Source organism: Nicotiana tabacum, chromosome 22 (genome assembly GCF_000715075.1).
Source record: "Nicotiana tabacum cultivar K326 chromosome 22, ASM71507v2, whole genome shotgun sequence".
In the NCBI taxonomy this organism is placed as follows: Eukaryota; Viridiplantae; Streptophyta; class Magnoliopsida; order Solanales; family Solanaceae; genus Nicotiana; species Nicotiana tabacum.
Window position 1 is genome coordinate 149,195,974 of NC_134101.1, and position 19,780 is coordinate 149,215,753.

The 19,780-nt window shown below is 36.5% G+C and overlaps 1 protein-coding gene across 1 annotated transcript; it reads right to left on the bottom strand.

Moving 5' to 3' along the window:
* Window positions 1-448: 448 nt before the first annotated feature.
* LOC107783121 (ETO1-like protein 1) lies at window positions 449-6,343 on the bottom strand. The gene is made up of 5 exons (XM_016604091.2): window positions 5,395-6,343; window positions 3,557-5,269; window positions 2,299-2,590; window positions 1,330-1,639; window positions 449-868 (listed from the first exon to the last, which is right to left on the bottom strand). The coding sequence occupies exons 1-5, from the start codon at window positions 5,517-5,519 to the stop codon at window positions 648-650; spliced, it is 2,661 nt and encodes an 886-aa protein (XP_016459577.1). The 5' UTR covers window positions 5,520-6,343; the 3' UTR covers window positions 449-647.
* Window positions 6,344-19,780: the final 13,437 nt, after the last annotated feature.

Genomic DNA, 19,780 nt, shown 5'->3' on the forward strand with positions numbered 1-19,780 from the left:
ATCTAATATAAGAAGTTTTTATAGCCTCACAAATGCACGGTCCAAAAGTCTTTACCCTTAAGCTTTTAAAATAACAAATTTTAAAACAAAATTTTCTTAAATTATATACAAGTCAAACTATCTCATATAAATTGAAACGAATTGAGTAATTAAGTTGACTGCTCATATGCTTAGTAGAACTTTCAATTTGAGAACGAGGATACTCTTTTTAAGCGCGAGAAACAAATTAGAATCGAAGTGCTATTACTTCAAAAAATGAATCCAGAACAATTTGGAGAAATACTACTCCAGAGTGCTGAAGTTTTGCAGAAATTCTATTTAAAACCATGGTTGATACACAATAATTAACATAGAAGCGTATGAATTAAGTACAAAACTTAAATTAATTCTATAGATTAAATGTGTCTTCGTATGTGTGTGTGTATTTTGAGAGAGAGAGAGAGAGAAATTTTCGTTAAATATAAATTATATTAACAAAGAATTTGGGAGCATACTACAAAAATTTTGGAATTAGGATAAACATGGAGAGGAAGCTCAGTATGATATACAATGGAGGAAAATTTAGGGGGAAGGTGAAAAAGGGGAAAAAGGAAAAGCTTTTCAATTTCACACTCCCTCCCCTCCTATTGTCATTTGCCTCATTTTCTTCAAGGCTCTTGGCTGTTTACACGACTATGAAGTTCCAGCATTTCTTGATGGTTCGGGTCAACGGAGAGAGCTGCTCGACAATCTCTCAACGCACCCATAACATCACCTATGTGCTCATGAAATGCAGCGCGAAGGTGTAGAAGATGAAGATCGGCTTTAAATGCAATGGCCCTTGACAGTTCTGCAATTGCTTCATTCTCCTTATGATTGTCCATCAGCACTATCACCAATTAACAACCGTTAATCAAAAGTGTTTTAAGTTCTTAATTAAAACAATCAGGTTAGTTGTAAGGTAATAATTACTACCAGAAAATTAGGTGAACTGATGAAAGCTTTGACTAACCTGCTATAATTAGATTTCTAAATTGTTAGTGCATGTAACTTAATTACAAATGCCGGAAATACTAGGCCTACTAATAACAGAAAGATAGAGGGAAGGTCAACATTTCTCACAAAGGGGCATCTCGTTTTACTATTTATATGTCATTATGTAAAACCAAAATCAAATATAAAATGTGAGTTCCAATTAGTAACTCGAAAATATTTACTATTAGTAGAATTTGAATATAGATCTCCATATACAAGTGCAGAGAATATAGAACATTCTTGCATTTTCCTTCTTCAAGTCAAGACGAATAAAACTAAAACAAAAGAAAGGGTGGAAAAAAAGAGAACTTTTACCTGCAGCTCGATATCTGTAAGGGTAAACTCTAAGAGGATCCAGACGAGTGACCATCTCTAGGTCTGCCTTTGTGCGGTCACGGTCAGAGTACTCTGATCTCTTCTCATAGGCAGATGCATTATTTTTTGCCTTCTCAATCAGTTTAGTCATCTCGTCATAAGCAGCCACCTTATCATTTCTCAAGAAATGGACACGAGCAAGACCTTGGTGAGCCCGGGTATGCCGGATTTTAAGGGCATTAATGTAGCAATCAGCTGCAGCATCCAATTTACCGCAGTCGACGTACACACTGCCAAGATTGTTCAGGGCCTACCCAAGTTCAATCAAGTAAAACATGTCATTAATGAAATGCACAATTTTAGTAGCAGAACAACTGCTAAAAAGATACAGATAGCAACAGGATTTTTCACATCACCATATGCAACAACAACAACAACAACCCAGTATAATCCCACTTAGTGGGGTCTGGGGAGGGTAGTGTGTACGCAGACCTTACTCCTACCCTAGGGTAGAGAGATTGTTTCCAAATAGACCCCCGGCATCCTTCCCTCCAAGAACGTTCTCACCTTACTCTTGGAGAGACTCGAACTCACAACCTCTTGGTTGGAAGTGGAGGTTGCTTACCATCAGAGCAACCCCTCTTGTCTCACATCACCATATGCCAGTGTCTAAATTACGGATGCATTAGACTCCCATTTTCTTGTCAACTCCCGGATAACCATAAAACAAAGGGAACTCCCCAATACATTTGGATCAAATTTGAAATTCTAGTGTGAGCTCAAACGCAATTAACACCTTGGCTAAGCATGCGAGAAATATTTGAGGGCATGGCAAAATGAACCTTGGACCATGATTTCGCTGCTCTAATACCGTTTCAAAAGTGCAATACTACCCTCATCTAAATGCTCAAGGCAACCTAGAAGTTCATTTATGAATGATAGAGAGATTCTGGATTGAGAGTGTCATACCTGACCCTTGCGAAGCCTATCCGACGGGCACCTCAAAGCTTCCTCAAGAAGTGATATGACAGTTGATGAACAAGATGCATCAGGGCTAGAGTCGGCTAAAGCATAGGCTTTCAGAAAGTATGCTTCAAAAGATCTCTTGATGCGAATAGATTCTTCAGCTTTCTGTAGACCTTCTTCACAGTGGCCAGTATCATATAAGATCCATCCCTCATAGACCAAACATTCATGTTCACTAGATGCATGCTGGCGAGCCAAATGTAAACTCCTCATCGCTGCATCTGGACAATTTAATCTGATAAAGCATGAAAGAGTGTGAAACGACATTCAGTTCTCTGTTTCTGCTTGATGGGTGGTTGATTATTGGCTAATAGATAGTCCTCTAATAAGAGATTAAAGTAGAGTCAGTCCTCCCTCAAGGCAAGACACCGAGAGGAGCTCCAGAATATCTCACAGGTAGAGGAAAATTCTATTGTGAGGTAAAAACTATTAGGCAAGACCTTCATCTTCCTAACTTATTCATCTTAAGAAGATTAAGTAAGGCCCTCAAGTTCTTTTGTTTTACCGGAAAAAAGCATGAATCACGGTCTTAGGAATACAAGGTTAAACCAAATGAATGAATGTCATTATAAAGATACTAGAGTTTGCAACCAACCTTATAGAGGCAAGACTAAATTTTGTAAAGAGTTGAAGAGGCTTTTGGAATCAGTAATTTACAGGAACTAGATCTTGCAGAGTCTGCAGCCTCAATCAATCAATCAATTATGCTTCAATCACAAACTAGTTGGGTTGGATATATGAATCTTTTATACACATTCTACTCTTTTTGGGCCCATTGCATTCTCAATAATTTGTGTTTTAAGACAAATTAAAGGCTCTCTAAAAGTAGATTATCTCACACTTATCCGAACACCGATATACAAATCCCTAAGCAAATCAAAAAGAGTCCTAGCAAACACCGGATGTAATGTGAGCGTGAAGAGAAATAAGCCTTAATCCTAACTAGCTAATATCACCTATATAGATTCCGTGCTTCCAATGTTTTCTGTTTTTAGCAAAGTCCATATGGGTTCCAAGAAATTGTAGGTTTTCACTAATATATCAGAAAACCATCAGAGGTCGAAAATATGAGTTTCTTAAGAAGAAGTGAAGAACAATTTTTCCAATCTGAAAAGATTCTGGTGAGCAGCCACTACAACCAATAGTCTTACTAGAAATTGTGAAGCACTTTACAAGTCAAATAAACAAAAAAAGGAATTACCGGAGGAGAAGCAGGGACTGTCTGAAGTACAGAACACCTTTTGCTGCATCAGACTCGAGCATCTGGTATATTACTGAAAGAGATCCAATATCATCAACTGAAGACCATCTATCATACAGCTGCAGCCAACAATCAGCTTCGGTCCAACTCTCCACATGCTCACGCAGAAGAGTACGTAATTGCAATGCTGCGACTCGTCCTTCAAACACACGATAATCTGGGCAAAGTGTGAGGATTGCCTGTATATCACATATTGCTAATCGGTAGTCCTCTAGAGCAAGGTAGAAACAAAAGCGGAGTTCCAAGCACTCCAATGCCAGCTTGAATCCCAGGATTCTGTTTATTTCTGAAAGAGCAGCTTGAACATTTTGTTTCCTCATCAAAGATGCAGCTCGATACATGTACGGATACGTCAGTGTGGGATCAAGCTCAGTTGCTTTCTCAAGGTCATCCAACCTTTTCTCGCCATCACAATATAGCGAGCTCTCTTGGTACATCCATCCAAGTGGAGTTGAGGAAGAAATAACAGAGCTGAGTTTCTCATATGCCCAGCGTTTATGACCCCTTATTTGACCTAATCTAGCCAAACCAACTAAGGAATAAGTGTGACCCAAATTAAAAGCAGCCTCAAAGAGCTGCTCAGCTTCATCAAGTTCTTTTCTAAGAAACTTAATGCATCCCAACCGATGATATGCGACCATTTTCTGTTGGCTGGTTTCAGCCGAGTCTACCAGTGTTTCCGAAAAACGAACAGATTCATCTGATCTAGGGTCAAGGTTCATCGAAACTTCACTTAACAAACAATAGAGTGAAAATGAGGCAGGACCTATCATAATCGATCGTTGTTGCTTGGTAGTGTTGCTTAACAGTTCAACTACCTGACTGTCTTTCAGAGAATCTGGGAGTTCGCGTAGAAATACTTGCAAACATGATGCAGCAAGGACAGAGGAATTCTCTTCAAGGGCACATTCCAGGAGTTCTAAAGCATCTTGTCGACAGCAAACTAAAGACGCAAGCTTTCGGTCACAAGCATCCTTGAGGCTTTCACAACAAAACTTATTGGCAAATACCAATATTTCCAACAGAAGATCGGCAGATATTTCATCCAATAAACCGGTTGAGCTGAATTCACTGATCACCCTCATCGCCAATGGTGAAATATCGTTTTCAGACAAATCTATTTCCTCGCATAACGATTCTGTAAAACAACCATTGAGCATTGCATGAAATGGAGCTGAAAGACCGGCAATTTTCTGCCTATTGCACGCTATTTTCTCATCACCAATCCTAAACAAAACAGTTTTTGGACAAGGATCCTCATTTGTAGTAACAACTCCTGGAGAGCTTAAGATCTTATAAGCAGGCATTTCGAATGCTATGTCTATTGCTCCAAACTCCTTTGCACATTTACCACAAGTAGAAAGCAAGTCAGAAATGAGCTCTTCATCTTGCTTCTCGTATTTCAACCACGCCCCGAATACAAGTTTTTCATATACTGTGCTTGCTTTCGACCAAGCTGAACGAAGGCTTCTCCTCATTAATTTAACTTCCCCCAAACCCTTAAATACCTGAAACTGCAGCAAATACAGAGTCGACCTCTCTTGTGGCGAACATGACTCGAGTTGTTCATGGATTTTTGCCAAAACTTCTACATAATCAACAGGTTTAAAAAACGGAAGAATTGGCGGTTCAGGGACCTTGATCAGGGTCTCTCTACAAGCACCACAAGATAATTTTTCCAAGGTTCAATAACATGATTACAACAATTATAGTAGTATCTGCTTATATAGAATAAAAGAAAAAGGAAATTACAACAAAATGGCAGCTTTTATACTTACATGGAAGAAGCAGATTCAGATGAAAATTTGGACAGCTTGCCTCTTTCAACTTGGAGCCATGACTGAGGATTAATAGATTTGAGGTGTGTTTCTTTACAAGATTCTGAAGGGAAGAAAGTTCTCATGGGACATAACAGATTAAATAAGTCCCAGATCTCCACAGTAGCCACAAGGGTTCTTCCCAATAAACTAAACTAACAGCTCTACCACTTCAGAATCACAAGACTAAGATGTAGAGTAAAAGTTACAACTCTGTACTTGTTGAGATCAAAATCACAGTTTTAAAAGATAAACACAGAATCTCCTTATCTGGGGAAGAACTAATTTGTAGATATAACCTAAAAGAGGTGCATCTACACCCACAAAAGGTTGATCTTTTTTACAATAAGAAGCATAAAAATCTGTTCTTTAAGATCAAGAAATGATAACAAATAAACCTTAAATTCCTTTCACCTTTTTTCCCACTAAAAGAAAAGTCTGATTCAGTAGAGCATACAAAACCAAAAAAAGACCCACAAAAGATTACATAAGATCTCCAGCAGGATACAAACAAAAAACCCACTGACCCTGTTCAAGAATGTAACAGATCAGCCGAAATGAAAATTACACCAAATCAAAAAAATCAAGAACCAACCCACTAACTGTTTAGCTTAAATTTAGAAACTGAAGTTGACAAAATTGAGATTTGGGTCTTTCACTTTTCTTTGTGCCGTTTGGTAAAAGGGAAAGTTTCTTCCGTTTTTCCACTCACTCTACTTTTTCTTTTTTTTCAATTTTCATTTTCCCTTTTTTCATAGTCTGTTGGGTAACAGCTACTGCTGTGACTTATTGGGAATGCAAACATGGACAACTATGAAGGAGTACTACTCTCTGTATGAAAGAGCAAAAAAGCTGACTCAATTGCCATTTTGGTCTCTTAAATAGTGACTTGTAGTTTATTTTAAAGGTTGATTTTCAGCTTTCATTGAATGTATTTTGATATATCCAAATGGGAAAAATATTAAAGGTTAATAAGAAACAAATGATTTTATTACTTTAAGTTTGACTTTCAAATTTAATGTTATTAGGTATATCCATATAGAAAAATATTTAATATTAATAAAAAAGAAAATAGTTTTCTTACTTTAAGTTTGAGTTCAAATTTAATTTTATTAGATACTTTATCCCAATAGGAATATATTTAAGATCAATAAGAAAGAAAATAATTTTATACTTTAAGTTTGTTCTAACTTAATCTTATTACATATATCAAAATAGGAAAAGCATTTAAGATTAATAAGAAAGAAAATTATTTATACATTAAGTTTGAGTTTCAAATTTAATCTTATTAGATATATCCAAAATAGGAAAATATATAAGATTAATAAGAAAGAAAAAAAATTAAGGGTGTGTTTGGTAAGATACTAAGTAATTTTTTTTGTGTGTGTGTTTGGTTAACACGTATAAAATATTGTCCTAAAGAGCATTTATATATAATCTAGGGCATACATTAGGGGGAGGGGAGGGAGGAGGGCATGATGGGTGGGAAGCGGATGAGTTAGCAAGGGGTGTTGGGGGTTAAGTGGAGAGGGCGTGGGCAGGGGTGGCAGTAGCGAAGGGAGACAGTGGTTCGAATTGGCCAGGGACAATTGATTGGGGCCCGGTGGGAGGCGGTGGATCGGTGCCAGGGTGGGTGGGGTAAGGAGTGGGAGGGGAAGGGTCGAGAGACTGAGGTGGAAAGGAGAGTTTGAAAAATATTTTCTTAATCTTTTTGGTAGTGAAGTTATTTTCTTGAAATTTAAAAAAAATAAATTTATAAGAAAATTATCTTTTAAATATTTAAGCGAACTAAACATAAGAAATTGATAATCATAATTTTGTAAAGTGTTTTCCTCCGTACCAAACACATATAAGTTTGAGCCTCAAATTTAATTTTATAGATACTATATTCAAATGGGAAAATATTTAAGATTAATAAGAAATAATATGATTTTATACTTCTTAAGTTTGATTTTCAAATTTAATCTTATTAGATATATCCAAATAGGAAAATATTTAAGACTAATTTGAAAATATATACGGTCACGTTCCTCCATTGAAAGGATCTGGAAGAAAAAAAAATGATTTTGAGAAGAAACAGAAGCAGTTTTGGAGAAGCAGAAAAAAGTAGCTTCTCTCCAGAAGCACTTTTTTTAGAAGCAATTTTGAGAAAAATACACTTAGAAGCAATTTTTTAAAGTTTGGTCAAACACTAATTGCTGCTCAAAAGTGTTTTTCAATTTAATTAGTCAAACACAAACTGTTTTTCACTAAAAGTACTTTTGAGAAAAATACTTCTGAAAAAAAAGACTTCTCAAAATAAGTTAATTTTTGCAGTTTTGCCAAACGGGCTATTAATCTTATTAGATATATACAAATAGGAAAATATTTAAGACTAATTTGAAAATATATACGGTCACGTTCCTCCATTGAAAGGATCCCACATAGAAATCCAAAAGTTCCAAGTTTCAAGGATAATAATCCTTATCGACTTGAATTTCAGAAAAAACTGTTATTCCTGTTTTCTTTAATGGCAGTCTTTCATTTTAAAATATTGTGCTATGATGTAGTAATAGTTTTGTTAGTCCTATTAGTTTCAAGCTTCAATAATTTGAACTCATTTAACAATTCTGACTTGTGAAAAAATTAAATCTAAAATTTGTACAATGTTTCCCAATATAATTAAAGTACATTAAATTTTATGAACTATTTAATGTATCTACTGCTAAAGCGTGCTAATACTGTTTGACCAAAAAAGTATAAGTCTTTGGTTAACTTAATTTATGTAACAAGGGTTAAACCAAGTTAATGATAATATCTCTAGATTTATTGACGTGTCTTCTGGTCGCATGTTCCTAATTGTTTTGTGGGAATCAACCTCTTAATCTTTTCTCTTTTGCTTTCAACCCGAGGATCCTCAAGGAGGCTGAGGGCCCCTGCTCCTGCGTTTCGCCAGAGGACCACTACAATGGAGTCGGCCCCTACTGTGTCTGTGGCCAGTTCTGCCCCGCCCTCCACTTCTATTCCTCCTCGTGTGACTGCTAGGTCGGCGACATCAGTGCTAATAACTTCGGTCTCTCTTGTGCTTCATTTAATAGATGAAGAGTCATCGTCGAGCAAGGAGCACCCATTTGGGTGAATCTGGTCATTGGCGCACCAATAGATGAGAAGTCCTCTACGAAACGATGATAATACCCGACCAACTCAAGGAAACTTCGGATCTCAGTAGTTGAAGATGGTTTGGGCCAATTCTACACCGCCTCAATCTTCTTTGGATCCACCTTGGTCCCCTCACTCGACACCACATGACCCAAAATGCCCCCGAACCAAGCCAGAGTTCACACTTTGAGAACTTTGTATATAACTTCTTCTCTCTCAAGGTCTGGATAGGGATGGCAAGCGTAACAGGGCGGTGCGAGTGCGAGGTGGATTTTCTCTTAACCTGCAAAATTTCAATCTGCCCCGCATAGAAGTTGAACCCGCGTTCACCCGCCCCGCATCCACACCCGCATCCATTTGCATCGCCCCGCCCCGCATAAGTATTTTTTTTCCATTTTGTAGTTTTAATTTTTTTAATCTTTTGGCTAGAATTTTTATTACACTTTTACTATATATACTCGTGCTTTTTATTAATTCTAAAGAGTACGGAAGACTTCGGTTATAGAAAGAAGAAGATAAGATACTTAAGAGAAATAAATCTTGCACATATGCAATAAAAGGTACTTAACAAAAAAATTTAATATCATAATACCTCTTTGTTTTTTAACTTTTTATATTTGTTAAAAGTATATATGTAAATTTACCCTATTCAAGCTTTAGTTAGAAATCAATTAATAGATATTTTCATTAGAAATACTAAATTTTGGATGTGAAGACATTTCTTAAATAGTGATTATTAAAATTTGTAATTAAATGATGCAAACACTTTAGCCACAAAATAATACATTTATTTGAAACCTAAATTTTTGTCACTAATAAATAAATAATTGGTGACAATCATTTTGTTGTTTCTAATAAATCTATGACTTAGTGACAACAAAGTTTTGTCATTAGATATACAAGGTTTAAATGGCGATGAATTAAATTTTGTAGTTGAATAATACAACTATTTTTCTACGAAAAAGATTCATAGCTAGATAATATGACCTTGGATACGATTGTTTAAGGTTACAACTGACAAATATTATTTCAAACACTCTTCATATACTTGAAATCCAATTTTTGTTGTCATGTATGGCTGCTATTTAAATTTTTGTGTTTAAATATGAAACTTTATTTTGCTTCAATATATTATGTGAAATCAATTTCATCTTCAGAAAGTTAGAAAATTGAGTTTCCTTCTTTGATGAAGTTTTTAAACTCGTACCCGCTTGCACCCGCGTAAATTTTAAATGTTTTTATTTTGACCTACCCCGCAACCGCATATGTTTAACCTGCACCGCCTTGCATGTGTCTAAACCTACACCGCCCAGCACCATTGCCATCCCTAGTTATGGAGCATGATCCTCAAATGCTGCTCATGATCTTCCCGACTGCGGGAGTATACCAAGATGTCGTCAATAAACACAACGACGAATGAATCAAGATAAGGCTGGAATACACTGTTCATCAGGCACATAAATGCTTTTAGGGCATTGGTCAGCCCAAATAACATCATGAGGAACTCGTAGTGACCATATCGAGTCCTAAAGTTAGTCTTCGGAATATCCGGATCCCTAATCTTCAACTGATGATAACTTGACCGCAAATCAATCTTGGAGAACACTTTGGCATCCTGTAGCTGATCAAATAGGTCATCAATGCGTGGAAATGGTTACCTGTTCTTTACTGGAACCTTGTTCAACTGACGATAATCAATACTCATGCGCATAGAACCATCATTCTTCTCACGAACAAGACCGGAGCACCTCATGGCAACACACTAGGTCAAACGAATCCCTTATCAAGCAACTCTTGCAACTGTCCTTTAACTTCTTTAGCTCCACTAGGGCCATACGATATCATACGATATGGTGGAATAGAAATGGGCTAAGTGCCCGACAACAAGTCAATACCAAAATCGATGTCCATGTCGGGCAGCATGCCCAGAAAATATGTTGGAAATACATTTGGAAAGTCTCTTGCTACTAGAACTGACTCAACGGTAGGAGTATCAGCACTGACATCTCGCACAAAGGCTAGATAAGCATTACACATGTTCTCAACCATCTGTCGAGCCTTTAGAAATGAGATAACCCTGCTGGGAACATGTCACGACCCTAAACCCGGACCCAGTCGTGATGGCAGCTCTCGTGAAGACAAGGCCAGTCAACACACTCCCAATTCATTTTTAAGCAATTAAATAATACAAATTAAGTCTTAATCATAATAATAATCCCAAAATAAGGTGAAATAGTACAATTGCTGAATAGATATAGCCCGACATCGAAGTGTCAGCAGTCATGAGCATCTATCATAAAAATCACAAGTCTGAAAGAGTCTACACAACCATTACATAACTAAAATAGGAGAAAATAAGATAGAAGGAGAAGCACTGGGCTGCGAACGCCGAGCAACTACCTAGTGAATCTCCGAAGCCTGCTGGAAGCTCTCAACCCTCGCAAGCAGGACCTGAAGCATCTGAATCTGCACACGGGGTGCAGGGAGTAAAGTGAGTACTCCAACTCAGTGAGTAATAATAATAAATGAAGACTAAGCGACAAGAAATTACGTAAAGTCACATCGACAGGCTATAAAGAAGCAGTAAAAGCCAGTAAAAAGCAATGAAACAGTGAAAACATGTAAAGTCATCTTAGTTTAGTTTAAGCTTCTTTAAAATACCTTTTTAACAGTTAAGCAAGTAAATGACAGGCAGCTAGAAAAGATAAACACATAAAGAACCGTCCCTCGGGCACAATACCAACAAAATCAGCCCTTCGGGCAACACATGGAACAATACTAGCCCCTCGGGCTATATCTCATATCATAATGGGTACCGGCTCACTGGGGGTGTACAGACTCCGGGAGGGCCCCTTACGGCCCAAGCGCAAATATCAAGCCATCTCGTGGCATAATCAGTAGGCTCTCAGCCTCATATCAACGGCGTACAATCTCAGGCCCTCAACCTCAAAATCATGAATCAGTGTATCCTCACAACATAGGCCCTAGGCCTTACTCATTCAGAATCTCATAAGCTACTCAAGCAACAGTAAAACATGATCCTCAGCCCAAATTATCATTTAAAATATCATTTAATGTATTAAAACAGAGTAAACATGTCTGAGTTATGAAAACAGTAGGATATAGCATGACTGAGTACAAGTATAAAGTCAAAAATAGTGAGAAAATATCAGTAAAAGTCCCCTAAGGGTTCAAATAATTGGCACGAGGCCCAAACATGGCATTCAGCCCAAAATATGATGATAGCAAATAGTTTTCAATCAAATATGCGATAAAACAGTCATTCGAGATAGACTAAGTCACAATCTCCAATGGTGCACGACCCCACACTCATCATCTAGCGTGTGTGTCACTTCAATATAGCACAATGATGTGTAATCCGGAGTTTCATACTCTTAGGATAACATTTACTATCATTACTCACCTCTATCCGGTTCAAATCTCTAGCCCGCGACGCCTTTGCCTCTCGAATCGGCCTCCAGATGCTCCAAATCTAACCAAAATCAGTGCAAAACCATCAAAATATGTTAGGGGAACAAAGCCCACTTGAAAGAAATCAAATTACAACACAAATCCCGAAATTGTCCAAACTCGACCCCCGAGCCCACATCTCGGATTTCAATAAAAATTACATCAATAGACTCCTTATCACTCCCCGAGTTCATTCATATCAAAAACATCAAAATCCAACCACAAACGATCCCTCAAATCCCAAGTTCTAGGTCTTTAATTACAAGCCCTAGTTCTTCAATATTAGGCTTAAATTCCATGATTAATTAGGTAAAATCCACATTAGAATCGAGTATTAAGTCCATAAATCTTACCTCCAAGTGTTTCCCCTTGAATCCCTCTTCAATCCTATTCAAAAATCTCCAAATAATATCAAATTTAAGGTGTAGTTCCCCCACACGAAGTTAGACAAGACACTTACCTCAATTAGACTAATTCAGTACTCGAAAATAGTTTTTTCCTTAAAATCCACCTCCACACTGTTCAAATCTAACCAAAATTGACTCAATATCATCAAACCATGCTAGGGAATTCAATTGCAATAGATAAGATTAAGATTTTTACACTTTTTCCAACAAACCAATAAAAGTCAACCCCGGACTTTCCTGGTCAAAATATAGGTACAATGATAGATTCCGTCTACTCATGACCCCACGAGTTCATATATGTGATTAGTTTCAAAATTCGAGTCTAAATCGACTCTCAAAACTCAATTTATTATTTTTCAGAAACTTGACAAAGTTTCATAAAATATCTACTTTGATTCACATAATTTTGATGTTAAAATCTAAGATATGTTGATGGAATATTATTAGAAATAAATTAGAATCACTTACCCAAGGTTTGTAGGTGAAAATCCCGTCTCCAAATCGCCTCCTACCGAGTCAAGGGTTCAAAAATGAGAGAATGATCTCAAAAATCCCGTCTCCCAACTATTTGATTAGTTGCAGATGTCGCAATTGCGACATGACTTCACAATTACAAACCCTCGCAATTGTGGCACTGAAGACTTGAGGGACTCTTCGCATTTGAGACCATTGTTGTCCTCGCAATTGTGACAAAATCATCGCAATTGCGATCCTAGCCCATCCCAGCATACTTCGCAAATGCGAATACTGGGTTCACAAATGTGAACCCTAGCAGACCAGCCCTACCTTCGCAAATGCGAATCGGACCTCGCAATTGTGAGATCTGAGACCTTTGTAGAAAAAATAACAATATTTTGATTCCAACCACACTCTGCTAAGTATTAAAAACTCACCCGAGCCCTCGGGGCTCCATATCAAACATTCACACAAGTCTAAGAATATCATACGAACTCGTTCGCGCGATCAAAACTTAAAAATAACGTCAAAAACTACGAATTGATCTCTAAAACGCAAGAATTTCAGAGAAATTTTCAAGAACTTCTAACTAAACGTCTGATTCCTATCAAATCAACTCCGAACGATACCAAATTTTGCATATAAGTTCTAAATACCATAACAGACCTATTCCAAGTCCCAAAATCAAATTCCGAGCTTGACAGCTAAAAGTCAACCTACGGTCAAACTTTTCAACTTGAAATTGCCAAATTTCGGCAAATCAACAAAAATCAACCTACATACTTCCAAAATTAATTTCAGGCAAACGTCCAAGTCTGAAACATGATACGAAGCTATTAGAGTCATAAAAAACACAGTTCCAGGGTCGTTTTCACAATAGTCAAAGTTTGGTCAATATTTTCAAATTTAAACTTCTAAGTCTAGAATTAAGGGTCCAAATCAACCTGAAAGCTTCCCGAAACAAAAACAATCAACCCTGTAAGTCATAAAGACTTAAACACACAAGTGTGAAGTAATAAAAGGGGTAACAGTGCGCAATTGCACAAAATGGCCGATCAGGTCGTTACACAATCATTATATTGAAGCAGTGCAACACTTTTTGATATTATTATATCAACCTATCTTGCTTTATAGTTTCTTACCTTTTGATTTCTGCTACTATATTTTTTTTTCTTGTATTTCAATTATCTTATTTATTGTGATAGATACTGCTCCTTTTTAGACTGCTTTATCACGACTTATTCACATTCGTTACTTTCATTTTCATAATGTATTAAATTGATTGTCCTTATCTGGCCTTTTGTTTTGCCATGCTTTCTCTTGAATGTCTTTCAGAAACAACTTCTCTACCTCTCAAGATATATCAAAGGTAAGGTCTGCATACACTCTACCTCCCCAGACCTCACTTTGTGGGTTTTCACTGGGTATATTCTTGTTGTATATCAACTTATCATATTTTTGAGCCGGTTTTACTATTCTACATTTATTTTATACCTTTTCATTATAAATTTGTCGTTGATAGTCTTACTTAGATCCTCTCTCTGAAATTTGGCCTTAGGCCTCCAATCTTATTGAGACGGCCTTGAGTTTGAAGTAGATGTAGATTGTGGAAAGACTAAAGTGCATATAATCCTTTACAATCCAATCTTTATCTCCACAATAACAATAATAATGCAATACTCAGTTGTCGAGACTACTTATGGGGTAGTTCAGAAGATAAGAGAAGAATTCCGCTAGTTTCATAGGAGAAGATATGTTGTCCTAAGAAAAATGGCAGCCTAAATATCAAAGGATGCAGTAATTGGAATAAAGCTTCAGTTGGGAAACTGTTGTGGAAACTAACTTAGAGCAAGAATTAATTATGGGTTAAATGGGTGAATGGAATCTACATCAAGAATGATCCTAATGTATGGTCACTTTGCGCCCCAAGATTGTAGTTGGTATTGAAAAAACGTTGAACTCCCTTATAGAGAAGATGCAAGAATGGTATGCACGAGGTAAATATATACTAACTCCTAAAGGGGACTATTCCATAACAAGTAGCTATAATGCATTACTGGGAGGACAAGAGAGGATGGAAAATGCGAGTCTAGCGTCACGATCCAAAATTTCCACCGTCGGGATCGTGATGCCGTTTAACATTTCACTTGCTAGGCAAGCCAATGTTAGAACAAATTTACTTCTTTTGGCAGCTTAAACGATAACATTAATAATGAACTGAAATAACAGATATGTTCTAAGTATAAATGCGGAAGCTAAATAACCAACATCTATTATTCCCTAAACATGGTGTCACAAGTGCACGAGCTTTTAAAGTAATACACATAAAGGTTTGAAATAAGTACAACGTTGTCTGAATGAAGTTGTACAGCTAAAAGAAAAGTGAATGGGGACTCTAGGAGCTGCGGGCGCTGAACAACCGTACCTCAAGTCTCCACAAATGTCTGATCCGAGCTCGCTAGTAACCACTGTTGGGACCGTCTCCAAAATCTGCACAGTGTACAGAGTGCAATATCAGTACAACCGACCCCATGTACTGGTAAGTTCCAAGCCTAACCTCGATGAAGTAGTGACGGGGCTAAGGCGGGTCTCCTATGCTAAAACCTGTATGTAGTCTATAATAATGACATAATAATTGAAATACGGTACACAATTAAACAACCAACAGGAAATGATAACCGCATCATCAAAAATAAACTAGTATCGTCCAAAATTACCAATATCTACCAACTCAAATAAAAATACCGGAAAAATAACGCAGCTTAAGAAATAGAAACATATAGGTTGTTGCAGTTGGCAACCCGATCCCACCAGACAACACATAATCCTCCCTTATTCCACTATAACAATAACAGTAAATAATATATATGTTTGTTGCCACGTGCAACCCGATCCCACTATATATCAATATCAATATCATAATTTACTCTTATTTCACCATATCCGCCCACCCTTATTCCACTTGTTGCATCGTGCAACCCGATCTCACCATACATACATATTCACCCTTATTCCACCATATTAATCCTCCCTTATTATATCTATTGCGGCGTGCAACCCGATACCACCATATCAGTGCCAAACAGTCAATGTACACAGTCAAATCAACAGGCTAAATCATAAGGCCTTTACGATAAATAAATACCAAACTGAACCAAGAAAAAGAACCTTGTTCAATATAGAATCTACACAAATAATACTACACAGTGAAACCAAACCAGCAATTTATAGTTAGAAGGTACGAACAAGTCAAATTAAGCAAATAGCAGGGATTAGGGGAACTATGAAAAGAGCTAACATGGTTAACAGAAGAAAATATTGATTAACACGTAGCAATTAAGCGTGAAAAGCATTTAGAGCATGTAACAATTATCATAGGAGGGAAAACAATTAAGGAAAAATGATAAATCAGGGAAAATAGATAATTCGGGGACGTATAAGCACTCGTCACCTTGAATATACGTCGCTTACATGGAATTCACATAACACAAAGTCCAAGGGTTCCTAATTCTCTCAAGTCAAGGTTAGACACAACACTTATCTCGCTCCAAAGGCCACTCAAAGCTCAATCACAGCTTAGCCCTTCAAGCACGCCTCCGAACCAACAATATCTAGCAAATTACCAACCAAACATTTCAAAATAAGCCTTGGGAATTACCTAGATCGATAAGAATTCAATTTAGGCCATTATTGAAAAAGTCAACAGAAGTCAACAACCTGGCCCGCTTGGTCCAAACCCGAAATTCGGACCAAAACCCGATTACCCATTCACCCCAAGCCAGGATATATAATTGGTTTTGGAATCCGATCTTAATTTGAGGTCTAAAACCCCCCAAATTTCGAAATCCCTAGTGTCTACCCAAAAATCCCCAATTCCACCATGAAAACTTTAGATTCTAGGTTGAAATCTTGTAAAATAAAGTAAAAGATTGAAAGAAACTAGTTAAGAATCACTTACTTATGATTTGGGGAAGAAGTGGTCTTTGGAAAATCGCCTAGAGGGTTTCTTGTTTTGAAATTTTTTAAAAATGAGCAAAAATCCCGTCTAAGTCAAGTTTTACCAGCAACAGATGTTGCAAATACGACTTGGGCTTCGCAAATGCGGAGCCCGACGAGAAATCCATAGCACTAGCGAAGAATCTCACATTTCTGCCATCTTCGCAAAAGCGAAGGAAAGTTCGCAAATGCAAACTAAGCTGGCCGCAAATGCAAATGTTGGCCTTCCCAGCCACTCTTCGCAAATGCTATGAGTGGATCACAAATGTGAACCCAACTGTGGTCGCAAATGCGATGCTTTACCTCACATTTGCGAGGTTTGAGGCCTGCAACAAAAATCTAATGCACTAGCAGTGTTCTAAGTCCTATTTTTACTCCGTAGCCTATTCAAATTCACCCGAGCCTTTGGGGCTCCAAACTAAACGTGCACACAAGTCTTAAAACATCATACAAACTTGCTCGTGTGATCAAATCGCCAAAATAACACTTAAAACAACGAATTTAGCACCAAATCGAATAAAATTCTCAAGAACACTTTAAAATTTCTATTTTCACAACCGGACATCCGAATCACGTCAAACCAACTTTGTTTCTTGCCAAATTTCATGTACAAGTCTTAAATATTATAATGAACATGTACCGGACTCTGAAACCAAAATACGCACCCGATACCAACAAGATCAAACATTAATAATTTCTTAAAAACCATTAAATTTTTAGACTTTTAATTTTCATCAAAAATTCATAACTCGAGCTAGGGACCTCCGAATCCGATTCCGGGCATGTGCCCAGGTCCCATATTTTGATACGGATCCACCGCGACTGTCAAATATGAATTCGGATCCGTTTACCAAAAATATTGACCGAAGTCAACTCAAATGAAGTTTTTTTAATCAAAATCCTTATTTTTATCAATTTTCAATAAAAAAACTTTCCGGAAATATGTCTGGACTGCGCACGCAAATCAAAAAGGGATAAAATGAGATTTTTAAGACCTCAAAACATAGAGTTTAGTTTTAAATCATAAGATGACCTAATCGGGTCATCACACCTAGTTTGGAGTAAATTTGCATAGCCAAAACACAAATTTATTGCTTGGCTAGCAACTAAAAAGAGACTACTGACAAAAGAAAGACTAGGCTAAATGTGTATTATAGTATCAGATATGAACTACTGCTTATGTGATGATCAAGAAGTTGAGACCAGCCAGCATTTATTTGGTAATTGTCAATGGATACATGCTATAAGAAGATCACTATTGCAATGGACATATGCACAACTGTATGCTGGGGAGCCTAAATTGATATTTGATCTAATTAGAAGGAAGCATTGGCAGAAACTCAAGAAGAAAGTGATGGTTGCCATATGGAGAGCAACAATCTATCATGTATGGACTTCCAGGAATAAAAAATTATTTTGAAATGGAACTGTAACAGGTGGATATTATAGTTACACAGCTCAAGAAAGAGATAAAAGAGAGAATAGAGATGATTAAGCTGTCAAATATAGGAAGTAGGAATAGAGGATTCATACAGAGATTACTGTGTAATTAGAGATATGGAGTCTTAGTTTCTTTGTGGAAGCTAGGATCTCACTAGGTGTATTGCTTAATTTTATTATCAATGATAATATTCACAGTTGTTACCAAAAAAATACAATGCTTGTTATAAAAAAGAATTGTATTTAAGGTAAATGTCTATATATTAGACAAATTTTAGGGTTTATTACTTTGTGACTAAGTCACCTTTTTCCTATAAATAGAGGGGTTCAATTCCACTGTAAGTCATCCCAAATCAATTAGAATTATCTATCTCTACTTTTCTCTGTAGTATTCTTCTTCTTCTTTTAGTATTTTATAGCATGTTATCTGTATGATACTCCAACCAATTGAGTAGAGGCATTTGTTTTAATTTGTAGATACATTATTCATTAGTTGTCTAATATTTGAGAAATTAAACCACTCGTGAAGAGAAGATATAGAACTTTGTGTGAGTCTCTTGTGTGAATGGATTGATTCATATACTAGGCATCTGCTTTGGCCATCAGGTTTTGGGATACGTGCATGGTGCTCAACTTTTACATAATATTGAGCATAATGATTGTAAATTTGTCCATGAACTTCTTTCAAGAATAAATTCTAGATTCAAAATAAGTTTTTTACTTTATTTTTCTCTTTTAAATTCTTGAAATTCTATAATTTGATTTTAAATACAAGAAAAGATAATAAATTTTGATTATAACTCTAATAGATTTTTAGATAAATTATAATCACCCAAAGTGGTAAAATTTATGTATCTTGCCTTGATCAAATTCATGTATGATTATGAGCACAAGAAGTGAAAATCAGCCCCATTGAATTTGATTCATTCTCGTTTCCTTAAGAGAATGTGGTAGCAATATATAATAAGTCTAAAAGAAAATAAAATTATTACCGTGAAAGTATCAATGGATATGGACACGACAATAGATGAAATTATAATCGGCATCATTATGGTAATGAGAATATTAAGAATTCTCAAGATAATCCTTCACTCCTAGAAAGTAATGCTTGTCATCGATTTGACATGAGATTTTGCAAAGCACATATAGATAATTATGGTTCATTCATGATGTGAATGTGACAACATGTGATTTATGAATATATATTCATTCTTGGAAGAATATGAACGTGTTAGTATTAGTGAATATACCACACTCACCTCTAGAAGGAGGTTTGAGATAAAATAAAAAAAAAATTATTATGGCGTGAATGGTCATTGATCACATACCTATTATGATTATGACAAAATATTATGGCAATATGATTATTATAGAGCAAAAGTAATGGAAGTTACATATCTTGCAATAATGATTTTGACCATGACCATAATAGTATAACT